General features: G+C 40.4%; 1 protein-coding gene across 9 annotated transcripts in view; it reads right to left on the bottom strand.

The window, feature by feature from the left end:
• The window catches only part of Tango1 (transport and golgi organization 1), a 149,933-nt gene that overhangs the window by 11,094 nt on the left and 122,207 nt on the right, over positions 1 to 16,632 (bottom strand). For all 9 annotated transcript variants that reach the window (XM_076209405.1, XM_076209402.1, XM_076209398.1 and 6 more), the window contains 6 exons: positions 14,801 to 15,028; positions 14,455 to 14,553; positions 14,048 to 14,277; positions 8,673 to 8,774; positions 6,233 to 6,329; positions 5,637 to 5,775 (listed from right to left, as the gene is read on the bottom strand). In XM_076209405.1, coding sequence (XP_076065520.1) covers positions 5,637 to 5,775; positions 6,233 to 6,329; positions 8,673 to 8,774; positions 14,048 to 14,277; positions 14,455 to 14,553; positions 14,801 to 15,028 — 895 coding nt within the window. The remainder of the gene's footprint in view (positions 1 to 5,636; positions 5,776 to 6,232; positions 6,330 to 8,672; positions 8,775 to 14,047; positions 14,278 to 14,454; positions 14,554 to 14,800; positions 15,029 to 16,632) is intronic.

Raw genomic sequence — 16,632 nt, 5'->3', positions numbered from 1 at the left:
CTAAAGATAAATGTGGGTAAAAGTAAGGTGATGAGATGTACAAGGGGTGAAAGTGGCAGTAGACTGGAAGTGAACATTAAGGGAGAGCGACTGGAGGAAGTGGATAGTTTTAGATACTTGGGTGCAAGTGTAGCAGGAAAAGGTGGAGTGAAGGTGGAGGTAGAATGTAGATTGAGAGAAGCGAGTAAATGCCTTGGTGGTTTAAAGAGTGTAATGAGAAATAGACATTTAGGAATGGATGCGAAGAGGAGACTGTATGAAGGAGTGATTGTGCCAACAGCACTGTATGGGGCAGAAACGTGGAACATAAGAGAAGAAGAGAGAAGGAGTTTGAATGTGTTTGAGATGAGGTGTCTGAGAAGTATGGTGGGGGTTACTAGGCTAGATAGAGTGAGAAATGAGGAGGTGAGGAGGAGAACAGGGGTGAAAAAGGATTTGGGAGAGAGGGTTGATGAAAGAATATTAGGATGGTTTGGACACATGGAAAGAATGAGTGAAGATGGTTAAATAAAATTGAGAAAAGTGGGAGGTGAGCCAGCTGTTGTTTGCGGACGACACTGCGCTTGTGGCAAAATCGGAGGAGGGATTGAGGAAGTTGGTGACAGAGTTTGGGAGAATGTGTGAAAGAAGAAAACTGAAGATAAATGTGGGTAAAAGTAAGGTGATGAGATGTACAAGGGGTGAAAGTGGCAGCAGACTGGATGTGAGCATTAAGGGAGAGCGACTGGAGGAAGTGGACGTTTTAGATACTTGGGTGCAAATGTGGCAGGAAAAGGTGGAGTGGAGGTGGAGGTAGAATGTAGATTGAAAGAAGCAAGTAAATGCCTTGGTGGATTGAAAAGTGTAATGAGGAATAGATATTTGGGAATGGATGCTAAGAGGAGACTGTATGAAGGAGTGATTGTGCCAACAGCACTGTATGGGCCAGAAACATGGAACATAAGAGAGGAAGAGAGAAGGAGTTTGAATGTATTTGAGATGAGGTGTTTGAGAAGTATGGTGGGGGTTACTAGGATAGATAGAGTGAGAAATGAGGAGGTGAGGAGGAGAACAGGAGTGGAGAGGAAGTTGGTAGATAGGGTTGATGAAAGAGTATTAGGATAGTTTGGACACATGGAAAGAATGAGTGAAGAAAGACTAGTAAAAGATGTATGTAAGGTAGATGTGGAGGGAGTGAACATGAAGAGACGTCCTAGGATGAGATGGACGGATGGGGTGAAGGGGGCTTTGGGGAAGAGGGGAGTGTCTGTGGAGGAAGGACAGGAGAGGACTGAAGATAGGGGTGAATATAGAATGGTTGTATATGGATGATGTTGTGATGCATGAGGTGGAATGGGTGGGGGGATGGGGGGTGAGGTAGTATGTGTGAGCAAAATTTGATGCATCCCGAAGGGATTTCTCCTCATCTTCTCCTTTTATGCGGCCTTGCTGTGGATGTGCTGTGCTTTGCGACACTGCCTCTGACCCAGGGCAGTCGGCAAGGTGCAGGGATGACCAGTCATCCAGGAGGTGCTAAGATAAACGGGAGGGTGGAGTGGAGTGGAGTGTATTTAGGGATGGAATGGGTGAGAATCATTTTATGCCTATTTCTTTTTGGCTACCTCCCTTGTAAGGGGGAAAAAGCCTTGGTATATGTATGTATGATAATTTAGTCATGGTGGACTAGCTGGTGAGGTTATTTAATGTTTGTTTAAGAGATGGAGGAGTGCCTGTATAGTTCCGCTTTACAAGGGAAAGGGGGACAAGTGTGAGTGTAGTAGTTTCAGAGGGATCAGCTTGTTGAGTGTAGTTGGGAAGGCTTATGGGAGGGTCTTGATTGAGAGGATTAGGAGAGGAACAGAGGAAGTAATTGGTGAGGGACAGTGTGGTTTTAGGAGAGGAAGGGATTGTGTAGATCAGATTTTTGTGGAAAGACATATGTGAGAGAGCTATATGAAAAGGTAAGGATGTTTTTTGGGCTTTTATGGATTTGGAAAAGGCTTACGACAGGGTAGACAGGAAGGCACTGTGGGAGGCACTGCAGATATATGGAATAGGAGGAAAGCTGTTAAGAGCAGTCAAGAGTTTTTACGAGAGTAGTAGAGCTTGTGTTAGGATTAGAAATGGAGAGTGAATGGTTTGAGGTAAAGGTGGGACTTTGTCAGGGATGCTATGTCACCCTGACTGTTCAATCTATAAATGGATGGGGTGGTGTGAGAGGTGAATGCAAGGGTAGTGGGTCAGGGGTTGGAGATGGTTAAAGAAAATGGAGAAAAGTGGGAAATAAGCCAGTTGTTGTTTGCTGACGACACTGCGCTTGTAGCAGAATCACAGGAGGGATTGAGGAAGTTAGTGGCAGAGTTTGAGAAGATGTGTGAAAGAAGGAAGCTGAAGATAAATGTGGGCTAAAGTAAGGTGATGAGATGTACAAGGGGAGAGAGTGACAGCAGGCTGGAAGTGAGCATTAAGGGAGAGACACTGGAGGAAATGGATAGTTTTAGATACTTGAAAATGTAGCAGGAAAGGGAGGAGTGGGGGTGGAGGTAGAATGTAGATTGAAAGAAGTGAGTAAATGTTTTGGCTGATTAAAAAGTGTAACGAGAAACAGACATTTGGGAATGGATGCCATGAGGAGATTGTATAAAGGAGTGATTATGGCAACAGCACTGTATGGGGTAGAAACATGGAACATAAGAGAAGAAAGGATTCTAATTTATTTACTTAGTTGTATTATACAGAAAGGGAAGCTATGCTTGTAGTGACCCATCTTTGTATCTCACAACATCTAGTTTGTTCTTAAATTTTTGTATGGTGTTTGCACACACTATTATTTCCTCCACTTTGTTCAAGACATCCACTACTCTGTGGTTTTTTTTTTTTTTTTTTTTTTTTTTTTCCATATCTCTTCTATAAATATCCTTTGAGTTTCTTTTCATGTCCCCTTGTTTTCCTTTTATCCCACTTTAATAAGTCTTCTCTGTCAAGGACTGTCATGCCTTTCATGATTCCGCAAATAGCCAATAGATCTCCTCTTTCTCTTCTTTGTTCCAGGGTTGGTAGTTCCAGTTTAGACAATCTTTGCTCGTATGTCAATTTTGAAAGTGTTGGGGCCATCTTTGTCATTGCTCTTTGGATTCTATTTTCCTTATATTCTTTTTTGTACTGGGTGTCCATAGTGTTGCAGTGTACTCCAATCTTGGTCTTATCAGTGTGACTAGTATTTTTTTTACCATTACCTCATCCAAGTAATTAAAAGCCACCTTTATTGATCTTAGTAAATTGTAGGTTTCTCCAATTATTTTGTTTATCTGCTTGTCTGGGGACATGCCTTTAGTGATAATTATGCCTAGATCCTCTTTAGAACTAGCTTTCTTTACTTCCTTTGCATCGATTTTATATTGTTGTGATATTCTTTTTTTACTTTTTTAAATTCCATTATACTATATTTCTTAATGTTGAAGTTCACTTCCCATTTTTTATTTCATTCCCAGACCTTGTCTAAATCTGTCTGTAGTGATTCACAGTCTTTTTCCATACTTTCTTTAGTAGTTTTGCGTTTTCTGTAAAGAAGTTCATGTAACATTCTACACCTTCATCCGTGTCATTTACATATATAACAAACATAATCAGAGCCAATACTAAACCCTGTGGGACTCCACTTATCTCTTACCAGGTAGAGTATTTATTTCTGAGGACCACTCATTTTTCTCCCCTGCAAGAAATCTTCCATCCATTTCAATAATTTTCCTTGTACACCTATTGTTTTGAGTTTTCTTAATAGTTTTTTGTGTTACTTTATCAAATGGCTTTTGTAAGTCCAGAAAACCAGTCTGACCATCTGTCCCTTTCTATTAACTTTGAATAGAAACAGATCAAATTTGTGGCACATGATCTTTCCTGTCTAAAACAGAATTGTTTCAGATTTAGTATTCTGTTCTTCCCCAGATGTTTAGTCCATCTACTTTTGATGACTTTTTCACAAATTTTAGCTATTGTACTTGTAAGGGAAACCGGTCTATAGTTTGTTGGGTATTCCTTGTCTTCCCCTTTATACATTGGCACAATATTGAAATTTTTCCAGTCTTGCAGTAACTTTCTTTGAGTGAGCAATCTATTATCTTACATATTTTGTCCGTTAGTTCATCTATACATTCTTTTAGTATCCAATTTGTAATTCCATAATTCCATCTGGGCTGTGTGATTTTCTGACATCAAGGTTCATTATTTGGTCCCTTATTTCTTTCTGTCACAATTATATCTTTCATTGGGGGGGATCTTTCTCCCCTTCCTTCATCCCACTTTGCATATTTTCTTTTGTGAATACAGATTTAAAATGTTTGTTCATAATTTCAGCCATTTCTATATCTACATAGTTTCAATATTTCCTGTTTATTTTTTTGGTTTACCTTGATATATGTATATGTATGTACCATTTACATATCTGGAGAATTATTTAGGTGTCTGAGATGAAATGTCTGAGAAGTATGGTAGCGGTTACTAGGATGGAGTGAGAAACGAGGAAGTTAGGAGGAGAGCATGGGTGGAAAAGGAGTTGTGAGAAAGGCTTGATGAAAGAGTATTGGGACGATTTGGATACATGGAAAGAATGAATGAGGAAAGATTAGTAAAAAGTGTGGAAGGCAGAGGTGGAAGGAGTGAACATGAGGGGGCGACCTAGGATGAGATGGATGCATGGGGTAATATGGTCATTGGGAAAAAGGGGGATGTCTGTTGAGGAAGGGAGAAAACAGAAGATAGGGGTGAGTGGAGAATGCTTATGTATGGATGATGCTGTGATGGATGGATGGGAGTGGGCGGGTGGTGGAGGTGGTGGGGTGTTAGGGAGTTTGTGTGAACATTTTGATGCAGCCTGAAGGGATTTCTCCCCATCTTCTCTTTTTCTGCATGAGGGGACAGAAAGGGGAGCTCACTGATTCAATGAAGCAGCCTTGCTGTGGATGTGCTGCATCTTGCTGTATTGCTTCTGACCCAGGGCAGTGGGCGAGATGCAGGGATGACCCTTCATCCAGGAGGATTAAAGAAAAAATGGAGGGAGGGGAGGTAAATGGGAGTGGAGTATGTGGGGATGAAATGGGTGGGAGTGGATTTATGCCTTTGACTTTGACTACCTCCCTTGAAAGGGGGAAAAAGCCCTTGGTATATGTATATTTTTTCAATATATTTATTCCTTCTTCATTGAATGGGCAACTTGAGAGCAGTAAACACCGCATCCAAGTTTTATACATTTCAGGATGCACATGCACACACACACACACACCACACTTATGCACATATGCACACACACCCTCTCCCCTTTCATGGGAAATGACCAATCAACAACTATTCAGTCAACTACACAAGTCTTAACTGCTTCCCTCCAATAATAAGCAAATGTATCCACTTTCAGACAGAGAATCCAAGACCACAGCCAACCCAATACATCAAACACTTGACTAGATTATTTGGTTTATTCAATATTTATTCAATTTCCCATGGTTTCTCCATTTTTCTCATTAATCCTCTTGATGATACTCGCTCCCAATGACAAAAGTTATACAAGGAAGACTTTAGTTAACTGAGCACTATCAGCATCAGAAAATACTTTCTTCCTTTTGTAGGACTTCAGAAAAGAATGATAAAATAAAATTATCACTTACGTTTTGGTACAGGTTTAATAATGGAATGCTGCTGTTGTACGTCCTCTCTTTCTTTCTGCATCAATGCTAAGCGGTTGCGCAACTGGTTGTTCTCTTGCCGCAACTCCTCCTGCTTCCTTTCTGCTGTTCTCGTTTGCAACTGAAATGAAGAGAAAATGTTAGACAACATGACATGAAGGCTTTGCCCTACATGTTTGTTATAACTCCTCCTAAACCAATCATCCCCTCTTTTATTTTTCCAAGCTTTCAACATCAAAATTGGTCCTGCAAGATATATAATAGAATATTTTCCTTGTTGCCCATTTTCCCATGGGAAACAGTAACTGTAAAAAAAAAAAAAAAAAAATACATTTCAATTATTAAACTAAGTGTCCCAGGTACTAAGTTAAAGTCTATGAGCCCTCAATCCTTTTTTTTCCACCCCCAAATTTCCTAAAAATTTTGTTTTAAATGTCAGTGAAGATGAAATCTGGTGCAATTTTTTTCAGAGGGCATAAAAGAGTGAAAGGGATGATTAAGATGAAGAGTATGGATTTCTTTCTGTGTCTAGTCACCATACTTAGCAGGTTATGGCATACAGGTGGATGGTAACTTACCCAGCTCTCATGGGCTTTCTGTTCTTGTGCTGTCACCTGTGATTTGTATGAATTTTCTTGTTCCTCCAACTCCTTTCGAAGGCTCTCCACTTTGCTCCTGTGGATTATAAGAACCAAATCAAGCCTTTCAAAGTCATGACTGTCACCACCTACTTACTGACCCTGTTTCAGACAAATGGTATACTTTAATATATATATCACCTCCATATATCTTTTCACATTGCCATTCAACTTTAGCACAGAAAAGTACCTAACATCTTGTTAAACCTGAAAAGTCATGTTGAATTTTCTTAACATATTCTTAGGAAATTATGTTAAGCCAAGTTAAAATAATTCTTAGCATTGATTCAAGTAATATACACAAGGAACTTGCCTAATTCTATGGTGGACAAATATAAGCTAATGTTCATACTTGCAAAATACATTTCTGTGTCATCAAACCATATTAATATGGAAGTATTCTTGATTACAATTGTATAAGCCCTTCTAAACTTCATCAATCTTCTACTGCAATTCTTTGTACTGCTCTCCACAGTTACACCAATGCTAGCATTTCACTACATTCATTACTTAAGCTTTCTTAAAGTCTTCAAGTCTTCAAGACCAAGCACAGATTTATTACTTGAAATTCTTTAGTCTTCAAACTACTGCCATCAAAATCATTTTCATCTATAAGTGCAAACCTTGCTGGAAGCTTCCGGAAGGGAGCAAAACTCTTCTCACTGCTAACACTTGAGTGTCTACTTGTCTCCAAACTTCTTGAACCCCCCTCTGGTCCGTCAACACCTTGAGTGTTTGAGCACTGGGTGGTGATCCTTCCCACAGAAAATGATCTTCCATATAATCTTGCATCAGGAGCTTCTGCCTTTCGCCTTCTTTCTGGATCACCATACCCTTGCAGTGTGTAGTCTAAACTACCAAATCTAGCACGAGACCTTTGAGATCCTTGAGCAGCAACAGCAGAACGCTTCATGTCATCACTTGCTGGACTCTCTTCCCAGGCAATAGCAGCAGACAGGACTGGGTCAATGTATTCTTCAGCTGGGGCTGAAGTTCTCCGGCTGCTGGATAAGTCTTGTGCCATTTCTGCATGAGCATCAAATGATCTTTGTGAAAATACAGTGAGTGGACTTCTCTGTGAGGTAATACTTGGTGAAGGTGATCCCCTTTGGGAAGTATTACTTGCTGTAGATGAACTCCTCCATGGTATTCTAGATGCAGGAGAACTTCTCTGAGAAGTGATTGATGCTGATGACCTTTGTGGAGAAATTGAAGATGGGGTGACTGCTGGTGGAGACATTGCTGGTGAAGAGGCTCCAGGTGAGGTAACTGCTGGTGATCCAGTTCGAGGAGTATCTCTAGGGGTTCCATCTCTTGGTGGAGTGCCTTTTGGAGGAGTTCCTCTGGGAGGGGTGGTTCTTGGTGGAGTGGTTCTTGGTGGAGTACCTCTCGGTGGGGTACCTCTTGGTGGTGTACCCCTCGGTGGAGTGCCTCTTGGTGGAGTGCTTCTGGACGAAGTTCCTACTGGTGGAGTACTTCTGGACGAAGTTCCTACTGGTGGAGTATTTCTAGGTGTGCTTCTTGGTGAACCATATCTGGGTGGAGTATCTCTCTCTGAGGTTCTTTGATGAGGCATATAATGCGGATATGTTACCAATGGCTGTGATGCTCCTTGTACTGGCAAATCTGGTACCTCACTGCAACCTTCAATTATGTGTGACTGTATTGGTGTAGGGCTCTCCAATGTCTGACCAGCCATCTCTGCCTGCAGCCTCTCTGCTTTTGCCTTGACCCTCTGTGCTTTGTGCTCATCTGACAATGGAGCGTTTTCTGTGGCTGGGGAGAGCAGATCTTTGTGCAATCTCTCTGAGCTCTTCATCTTGGCTTTGACCTTGGAACGTACTGTGATATCCCCTAAGTATTCTGGTTTCCTTTGAGTAGCATGCAAAATGAGAGACTTAAGTAGTCAAAACATATAACATGCAAAGTGCTCAAAAGGTATATACATAAAGATAATTGAAAAGATCCTTCCTCATGCTGGGGAGGGGAAAAAAAAAAAAAAAAAAAAAAAATGAAAATGTTGAAGGCTAAGATCTATCCACTCCTCACATCTTGCAGGGAACAGGAAACCTGTCCTTGCAAGAGGATTGGTAGCAAATCCTTATAGTAGGAAATCTAGGTCGGAAAAAATATATATATAAAACAAAATAAAATAAAAATAGAGACAAAATTAAGAAACAAATGCTAAAGAATGAATGGAAAAAAGAAATCAAGACTTGTATCTTATTACACAAACCCAATCAATATGCATTTTTCTTGCATCTAAAAGATATTCAAAACTGAAAATCAGATGGGCTTCAAATCTCTTTATGACTAATGTCAAATCCATTCTCTTAAAACCCAAAATATTACATCTTACAGATGTGAATAATGAACCTACTTGTATGTAGAAATTTCCTGCTGATATGTTTCGATTCTTGCTGCAATGGCAGTAGCGGAGCCCTCAGCCCCAAGGCGCAGACCTTCCTGAGACTCGAGCTCTCTGGCAACAAAATAATTACATTAAGAATGTATTGATACACAGCTCAACTTAATCCTCTCAGAGAGAGCTAGGACAATACCTCCTTACAAAAGTTTTTGAAGCAGGGAATTTAACATATCATCCCATTAGGTACAAGGATAATGTCTGTTGAGTAGGGAAGGGTAGGGGCAAGAAACACATGTAAGTGGAGAATGGATGATGAATTGATGTGGCCTAAGGGGATTTCTTCTCATCTGCTCTGTAAGGTCTGGAGTGGATAAGGTGAGAGGGTCACCTTATAATGAAACAGTTGGGGTAAATCAGCCTTGGCTGTCCCTGCTGTGGAAGTCCTGCTTCTTGCTACATTGCTTATGACCAGAGCAGTGGGCAGAGGAAAGGGATGCCCTTTCATCCACAAAAAGCTATGATAAATGGGGACAACAAATAGGTGTTGGATGGTTGTGACAAGTTAAGGGTGGATGGGCTGCTCCCTTATAAGAGAAAAAGGCTTTTTGATGTATATATGCATGTATACAAGATGGGAAGGATGAGGAATGATTAGCCAAAAAACAAAAACATAAAAACCACTCCCACCCATTCTATCCCCACATAGTCCACCCCAATCCACCCCCTTCTCTTCCTCTTATCTTGGCTCCTCCTGGATGATGGGTCACCCCTGCAGCTCACCCACTACCCTGGGTCAGAAGCAGTGCTGCAAGACGCAGCACATCCACAGCAAGGCAACTTCATTAAACAGGCAACCCCCCTCTCCATCCCCTCATGCAGAAGAGGAGTAGACGGCAAAAAGTCCCTTTGAGCCGAGTCAATTAATTTTTCACACATACTCCTTCAACCCCCCTCCCTCACCCACTCACCCTCATGCATCACAGCATCATCCATACACAACCATTCTTCATTCACCCCTACCTTCTGTCCTCTCCTGTTCTTCCTCAACAGACATACCCCTACTTCCCAATGCCCCTTTTACCCCATCCATCCATTTCATCCTTGGTTGCTCCCTCATGTTCACTCCTACCTCTGCCTTTCACACTTCTTTTACTAATCTTTCTTCACTCATTCTTTCCATGTATCCAAACCATCCCAATACTCTTTCATCAATCCCATCTCCCAACTCCCTTTCCATCCCCATTCTCCTCCTCATCTCCTTGATTCTCATTCTATCCAACCTAGTAACCCCTATCATACTTCACAGGTACCTCATCTCAAACACGTTCAAACTCCTCCTCTCTTCCTCTCTTATGTTCCATGTTTCTGCCTCATACAGTGCTGTCAGCATAATCACTCCTTCATACAATCTCCTCTTAGCATCCATTTCCAAATGTCTATTTCTCATTACACTTTTTAATCCACCAAGGCATTTACTCGCTTCTCTCAATCTACATTCTATCTCCACCTCCACTCCCTTTCCCGTGAATTTCACACCCAAATATCTAAAACTATCCACTTCTTCCAGTTTCTCTCCCTTAATACTCACTTCCAGTCTGCTGCCACTTTCTCCCCTTGTACATATCATCACCTTACTTTTACCCACATTTTTCCTCAACTTCCTTCTTCTGCACACCTTCCCAAACTCTGTCACTAACTTCTTCAATCCCTCCTATGATCCTTCTACAAGCACAGTGGCGTCAGCAAACAACAATTGGCTTATCTTCCACTTTTCTCCATTTTCTTTAACCATCTCCAATCCCTGACCCATTACCCTTGCTTTTACCTCTCATACCACCCCATCCATGTATAAATTGAACAGCCAAGGTAACATGACACATCCCTGACAAAGTCCCACCCTTACATCGAACCACTCTCTCCATTTCTGATTTTAACATAAGCTCTACTACTCTTGTAAAAACTCTTAACTGCTCTTAAAAGCTTTCCTCCTATCTCATACATCTGCAATACCTCCCACGGTGCCTTCCTGTCTGCCCTGTCATAAGCCTTTTCCAAATCCATAAAAGACCAAAATACATCCTTACCTTTTCCTAAAGCTTTCTCACATATCTATCTTACCACAATAATCTGATTTACACAACACCCACACTGTTCCTCACTAATTACTCCCTCTGTTCATCTCCTAATCCTCTCAATCAAGACCTCCCCATATGCATTCCCAACTACACTTAAACTGATCCCTCTGAAACTACTACACTCTCTCGTCCCCTCTTCCCTTGTAAAGCGGAACAATACAGGCACTACTCCAGTCCTCCAGCACTCTACCCTCTCTTAAATAAATATTAAATAACCTCTCCAGCCAGTCCATCATCACTGTACCTCCTCTTTTTAAACATTCAGCATGACACCCATCCAACCTAGGTGCCATACCTACTTTCATCTTAACAACTGCCTTCACCTCATCTTTCCTTATTTCTCCTCCATTTTCCTTACTCATCACTGTCTTTTTCTTAGTGCTTCCCACTGCAACTACCTTTCCCTCCCTATCCTCCTTCACATTTAGCAACTCCCTAAATTACTTTACCCATCTGCTTCTTACTGCCTTCTCTTCCATTATCATCTCTCCATCTGCACCTTTTACCTTTTCTTCTCTACTTGATCCACCTCCTCTTCCTCTCTTCAATTCTTTCCAAAACATTTTATTACTTTCAAAATTTTGTCATAATCTTAACCCATTTCAGATCTGCTCTCCTCTTTGCCTCCTTTATCTTATGTTTTACAGTAGAACCTCTACTTATGATTGCCTAAACATGCGAATTTTCCAACATACGATGTAAAATTCGATCTAATATTTGACTCTACACCCGAAGTAATTTCCAACATAATAAGTCGTCAAAGTTTCGCATATATAAGCTAAGTTAGTTTAAAGTTCACCTAGTGTAAGTTAGAGTAGCCTAAGTTACGATACGTATCTCAGTCACCACCTCTCTACCCACACCTGCTGTCTCCTGCATCGCCAAGCCTACATCTCCGTTTCCCTGTCTCTAAGGTAAAGTGACAATAAAAACCCTTTTATTGATTATTTCCTTATAAAAAAAAAAAAAAATTTACATCTCTCTTATATACAGTAATGCATTTGTTTTATTGCTATGTGTAATTATCTGCAGTACAGTATTTATTAAGGAGTTATCATAGGTTTTTGGGCTGTGGGACGAATTAAATGAATTACAGTACAGGTAAACGTCGACTGACGCTGGCATTAGGTTTCGATAGAGCCATCGTAAGACGATTTCATCGTAAGTCGATCCCCAATTTGTGTATCACTGTACCGTGGTCACTGTACCTAGCCTACCTGTATATTAACCACCAGAGATACTGAATATAGCCTATTAAACATGTGCAGTAGTTTATTTAATTATTTTTATCCTTTTTACCATATTCAAACACTATAATATGTATTTTCAGTACGGAACTTAAATCTCGCGGGCAGCAGCCAATGCAAGCCGTACGACGTGACGTAATAATACTCGCATCATAAAATATAGTCACCGCTTATATCGATCGTTCTCTCTTTCACCCGCGAATTTTGAAAACCAGAGAATGGGATTTAGGGCACATTTGAGAGAATGTAAAAACACAGGGGCGACTACAATAAATATAATCAAGACGCCGATATGGCAGCGTCGCGAATCCACTTGCTCCTCATGACGCCTACGTGTGCGGCACCGTATGGAAGGGGTTAAAATATCATGTCGTCGTCGTCGTCGTCATCGTAAAGTCGAACAATCGTAAGTCGCGGCCATCGTAAGTCGACGTTTACCTGTATATTCTTATGGAAACTTTTGATTTAACATACGACCATTTCAACATACGAAGGAGGTCCTGGAACGAATTAAATTTGTATGTAGAGGTTCTACTGTACTTCTCACCTCTTTTCTTTGTACCTCTTATACAATTCTCTCGTCCTATTTTGTAACCAATCTGTGAAAGCTCGCTTCTTCTCTTCTACAACCTTCTTTGCTTCCTCATCCCACCACTCACTACCCTTCCTTCTATTTCCTCCCATCTTCCTTATTCTACACACCATCTTTGCACACCTTGTAACTCCCTCCTTGAACCATACCCATTCCTCCTCCACTCCTAGTTCTACTCTATCCTTCACTCCCTCCCACTCCTCTCTCAGTTTCTTCTTGTACTTCTCCTTTTCTTTCTCATTTAAGCAGTTCACTTTAACCACCTCCCTACCTTCTGTCCTTTTCCTCTTTTTCCATCTATCCTCCACTCTCAACTTACCTTCCACCAATTTTTTTTTATATTTCTCCACTCTCTCCCTTTAGAACATGAATATCCTTAACTCTTCCTACCATACACCTGGTTACTACTATATAGTCCATTAATGCTCTACCACCCTTCCATCCACCACCCTCTCCCACATGTACTTACGCTTGACTTTCTTCCTAAACACTGCATTTGCTATCATCAACTCTAGATACATCTCCACCATCAACTCCATTACAATTTTTTCATAGAACTCCACACTTACCAACCACTGTCTATTAGTTCATTTCCTACCCAAGCTATAAGGTCTCTCAATACCACTACATTGATATTTCTCCCTAATCCCTCTATGCACTCATTAAAAGCCATCCAAAAAGCCTCCCTTTCCTCTACATTCTTCTCACTATCAGTCCCATATGCATTTGCAAAAACCCACATCTCCCTTCCCAGTTTCACCTTCATCCACATTAACCTTGAAGAAGCCTTCCACTCCACTACACCCTTACCTATCTCTTCACCTACTAGTATAGCCATCCATTCTCTCCCTCGTCCTCTCTTCACTCCTGAGATCCTCCAAACTACCCAGTACACTCCCAAACTTAAACTCGCCCCTCCCTTTCAGCTTAGTTTCATTCAAAGCCAATACATCCATCTTTCTTCTCACAAACATACTACCTATCTCTTCCCTTTTACTCTCATCTGTACCACATCCATGCACATTAAAAGACCCAAACCTTAGGGTACTGGCTGGAAAACTCCCAGACCCTCTTATGCCTTTACTTTTTTTTAGGAATATCCCCTTTGGGGCTACAGGGAGAAGGATGCCTAGTCCTATCCCTGTCTCATTTTTGTTACCTCATACGATTCAAGTGGAAAGACTTGGTGGCAGTATTCTTTTCCCCCATCACAGGGTTCAACGGAACGAGAAAATGAATATTCAGAGAAATGGTACAGGACAGTAACAAAAGAGGGGGGACAGCATAATGGAGGGGCAGTCACAGTACAATAAAGCATGACCATTTCTCTGTGAATAGAGGTACACATTATATATATATTTTTTATATTACACCATACATCTATTCACTAGGAATCATCTTATACCAACTTACTTGGTAAGCTGTGCCTCCTTTTCTTTGAAGTAATCAGTAAGAACCTGGAGCTTCTTCTGCGCCTCCTCCTTCTCCTCCACAGCCATGTCATGCTGCCCTCGCAACTGCACAACTTCTTTTCGTATAGACTCCATGGTATCCTCCAGATTATACTGAGCTGTTTCAGTGTCACGGAGCTGGTCCTCCAGCTGTTTGCGGCTTTCAAGAACTTTCTTGAGTTCTGCCTTAACCTAAAAAAAAGTGGATATAGAGGCATGACTGAGTTCTCTAAGGCATGTTTACATAACACTGACAATAAGGTAACACTACTATCAAATTCAAAATCCAGGTCCACATGATGTGAATCAAGACAAATACCAACATGCATCAGTAACACAATCTCAAACAAAATTTTAAATTACACTTACTCTAATGACATCAAATAGAGCATTGAGTTTCTCCTCATCTGGTGCAGACTGATCATCATCAGATGTAATTCTAAGCTGCTTCAGACATTCCTTGGCAACCTGAGGATGAAATATAATTAATCAGTATAGCCTAAAGAGCCATGATTATTTTGTCCTTCCCTTCCTTCCCTTTTTCATCACTGTCAATTACAACCCTGATTTCAAATCACACAAGTCCTTAAAATTGAAATGTATTATGAAAATGCAATTTCTTTTACAACTTTTTTCCATCGTTCTTTCGCAATCAAAACTGTAAAATGTTATAAATAATAGAAACAAATCTATGACATATCTTATAATCACACACCATAAGCTCTGATTCTTTGGTTTCCACCGTTTCTCGTAACTGGCTGAGGGTTTCCTTCATGCTCTCAAGCTCTGTCTCAAGCTCTCCCACTCGACTGCCTTTGTGACCAAACTGCTGACTGAGTTCAAGGTTGGCCTCCTGAAGAACTTCCAATTTATGTTCCTCTTGCCGCAACTGGCGCACAGCTTCAGTCTTTGTCTCTGTCACTTCTTCAAGACTTCGAGTCAGCTACAAAGAAAAGAATATATTTGAACATATATAAACAAGACTGTGCACAATTGGCAATCTTTACAAGAGCATAATGTGTTCACAACAGTATGAATTAAAAAAATACAAAATATAACATAGGGTCCCACCCCTACACCACCATCTCTCCTTACAGGTTCTGAAGATGAGCAATAGGGAGATGGTTCTTTCTGATGTCCATCTCACAAGACCACCACTACTAGGTATCAACACTGGTTCCTATACATGTATACAAATGTATAAACAAGTATTCTAATAATAGATAGCACATTTATCATTTCAAAGATGGGAAGCATAGGAGCCAGGTGCGTTTCCCTGAGGCATGGATAAGTAATGTTAGAGACAGGATTGAAGAATGTATGGTCGGGGAAGGTGTATTTACCTAGTTGTATCTTACAGGATGGGGGAGCTTTGCTCGTAGTGTCCCATATTTTTATCTCGCAGTGACTAGTTTGTTCTTAAATTCGTGTACAGTTTTTGCACACACTATTGTTTCATCCAGTTTGTTCCAGATATCCACCACTGTATGGAAAACTTTTTTTTTTTTTTAGGTCTCTTCTATAACTATCCTATTTGAGTTTCTTTTCATGTCCCCTTGTATTTCTCTTATCCCAATTTAATAAGTCTTCTCTATTAAGGATTTCTGTGCCTTTCACAATTCTGTAAATGGTCAGCAGGTCACCTCTTTCTCTTCTTTGTTTCAAAGTCAGTAATTTCAATTTAGCCACTCTTTCCTCATATGACAGGTTTGAAACTGTTGGAGCCGTTTCCATGGCTGCTCTCTGGATTCATTTATTTTCTTTATACTCTTTTTGGTACTGGGTCCTTGTTTCCTCCTTTATATATTGGTACAATGTTGGCATTTTTCCAGTCCTTTGATATTTTTCCTTCCTTGAGTGAGTAGCTTATGTTATATATCTTGTCAATTAATTCTTCTTTGATATTTTTCCTTCCTTGAGTGAGCAACTTATGTTATATATTTTGTCCATTAATTCTTCTTTACATTCTAGTATCCAATTTACAATTCCATCTGGGCTGTGCGATTTCTTGACATCAAGGTTTGTTAGTTGATCCATTATTTCTTTTTGTGTTCTTGTTATTTCCCTCATGGGGGGGTGATCATGTTTCAATTTCTTCATCCCAATACTATACTTTTTTTCTAGTGAAAACAGACTTTCTCAAGTCAAAACAGAAGAATAGTAATACTCCTGTATGGATGACAGGCTGAAGTATGAGATCGGATTGAAAAGGACTTTATGTAAGAATAAAAAATGGGGAAACACACCTTAGATCCAAATATAACAATATAGCAAGACTGTTTAAAAAGAATATGCGCACAGTGAAATGTAACTATGAAATTAAGGTTGCCAGACAAACAAGATCCTACCCAAAGGGCCCCAATTAAAAACTATGAAAATATCATGATAGAATCAGAGGAAAAAATGAGTGAGGCGTTTAACAAATATTTGCTCTCTGTGTTTACTAAGGAGAGGTTAGATACCAGGTACCTGACTGCAATCCAATTTTCAGTGGGGATGAAGAAAGTAGACTATCTAATATCAGCATTAGTAAGGTAGAAGTGGTCA

The sequence above is a fragment of the Oratosquilla oratoria genome, chromosome 26, assembly GCF_046742065.1.
Source record: "Oratosquilla oratoria isolate Oo_2021 chromosome 26, ASM4674206v1, whole genome shotgun sequence".
NCBI classification, from domain to species: Eukaryota; Metazoa; Arthropoda; class Malacostraca; order Stomatopoda; family Squillidae; genus Oratosquilla; species Oratosquilla oratoria.
This window is presented reverse-complemented; position numbering and strand designations above follow the sequence as displayed.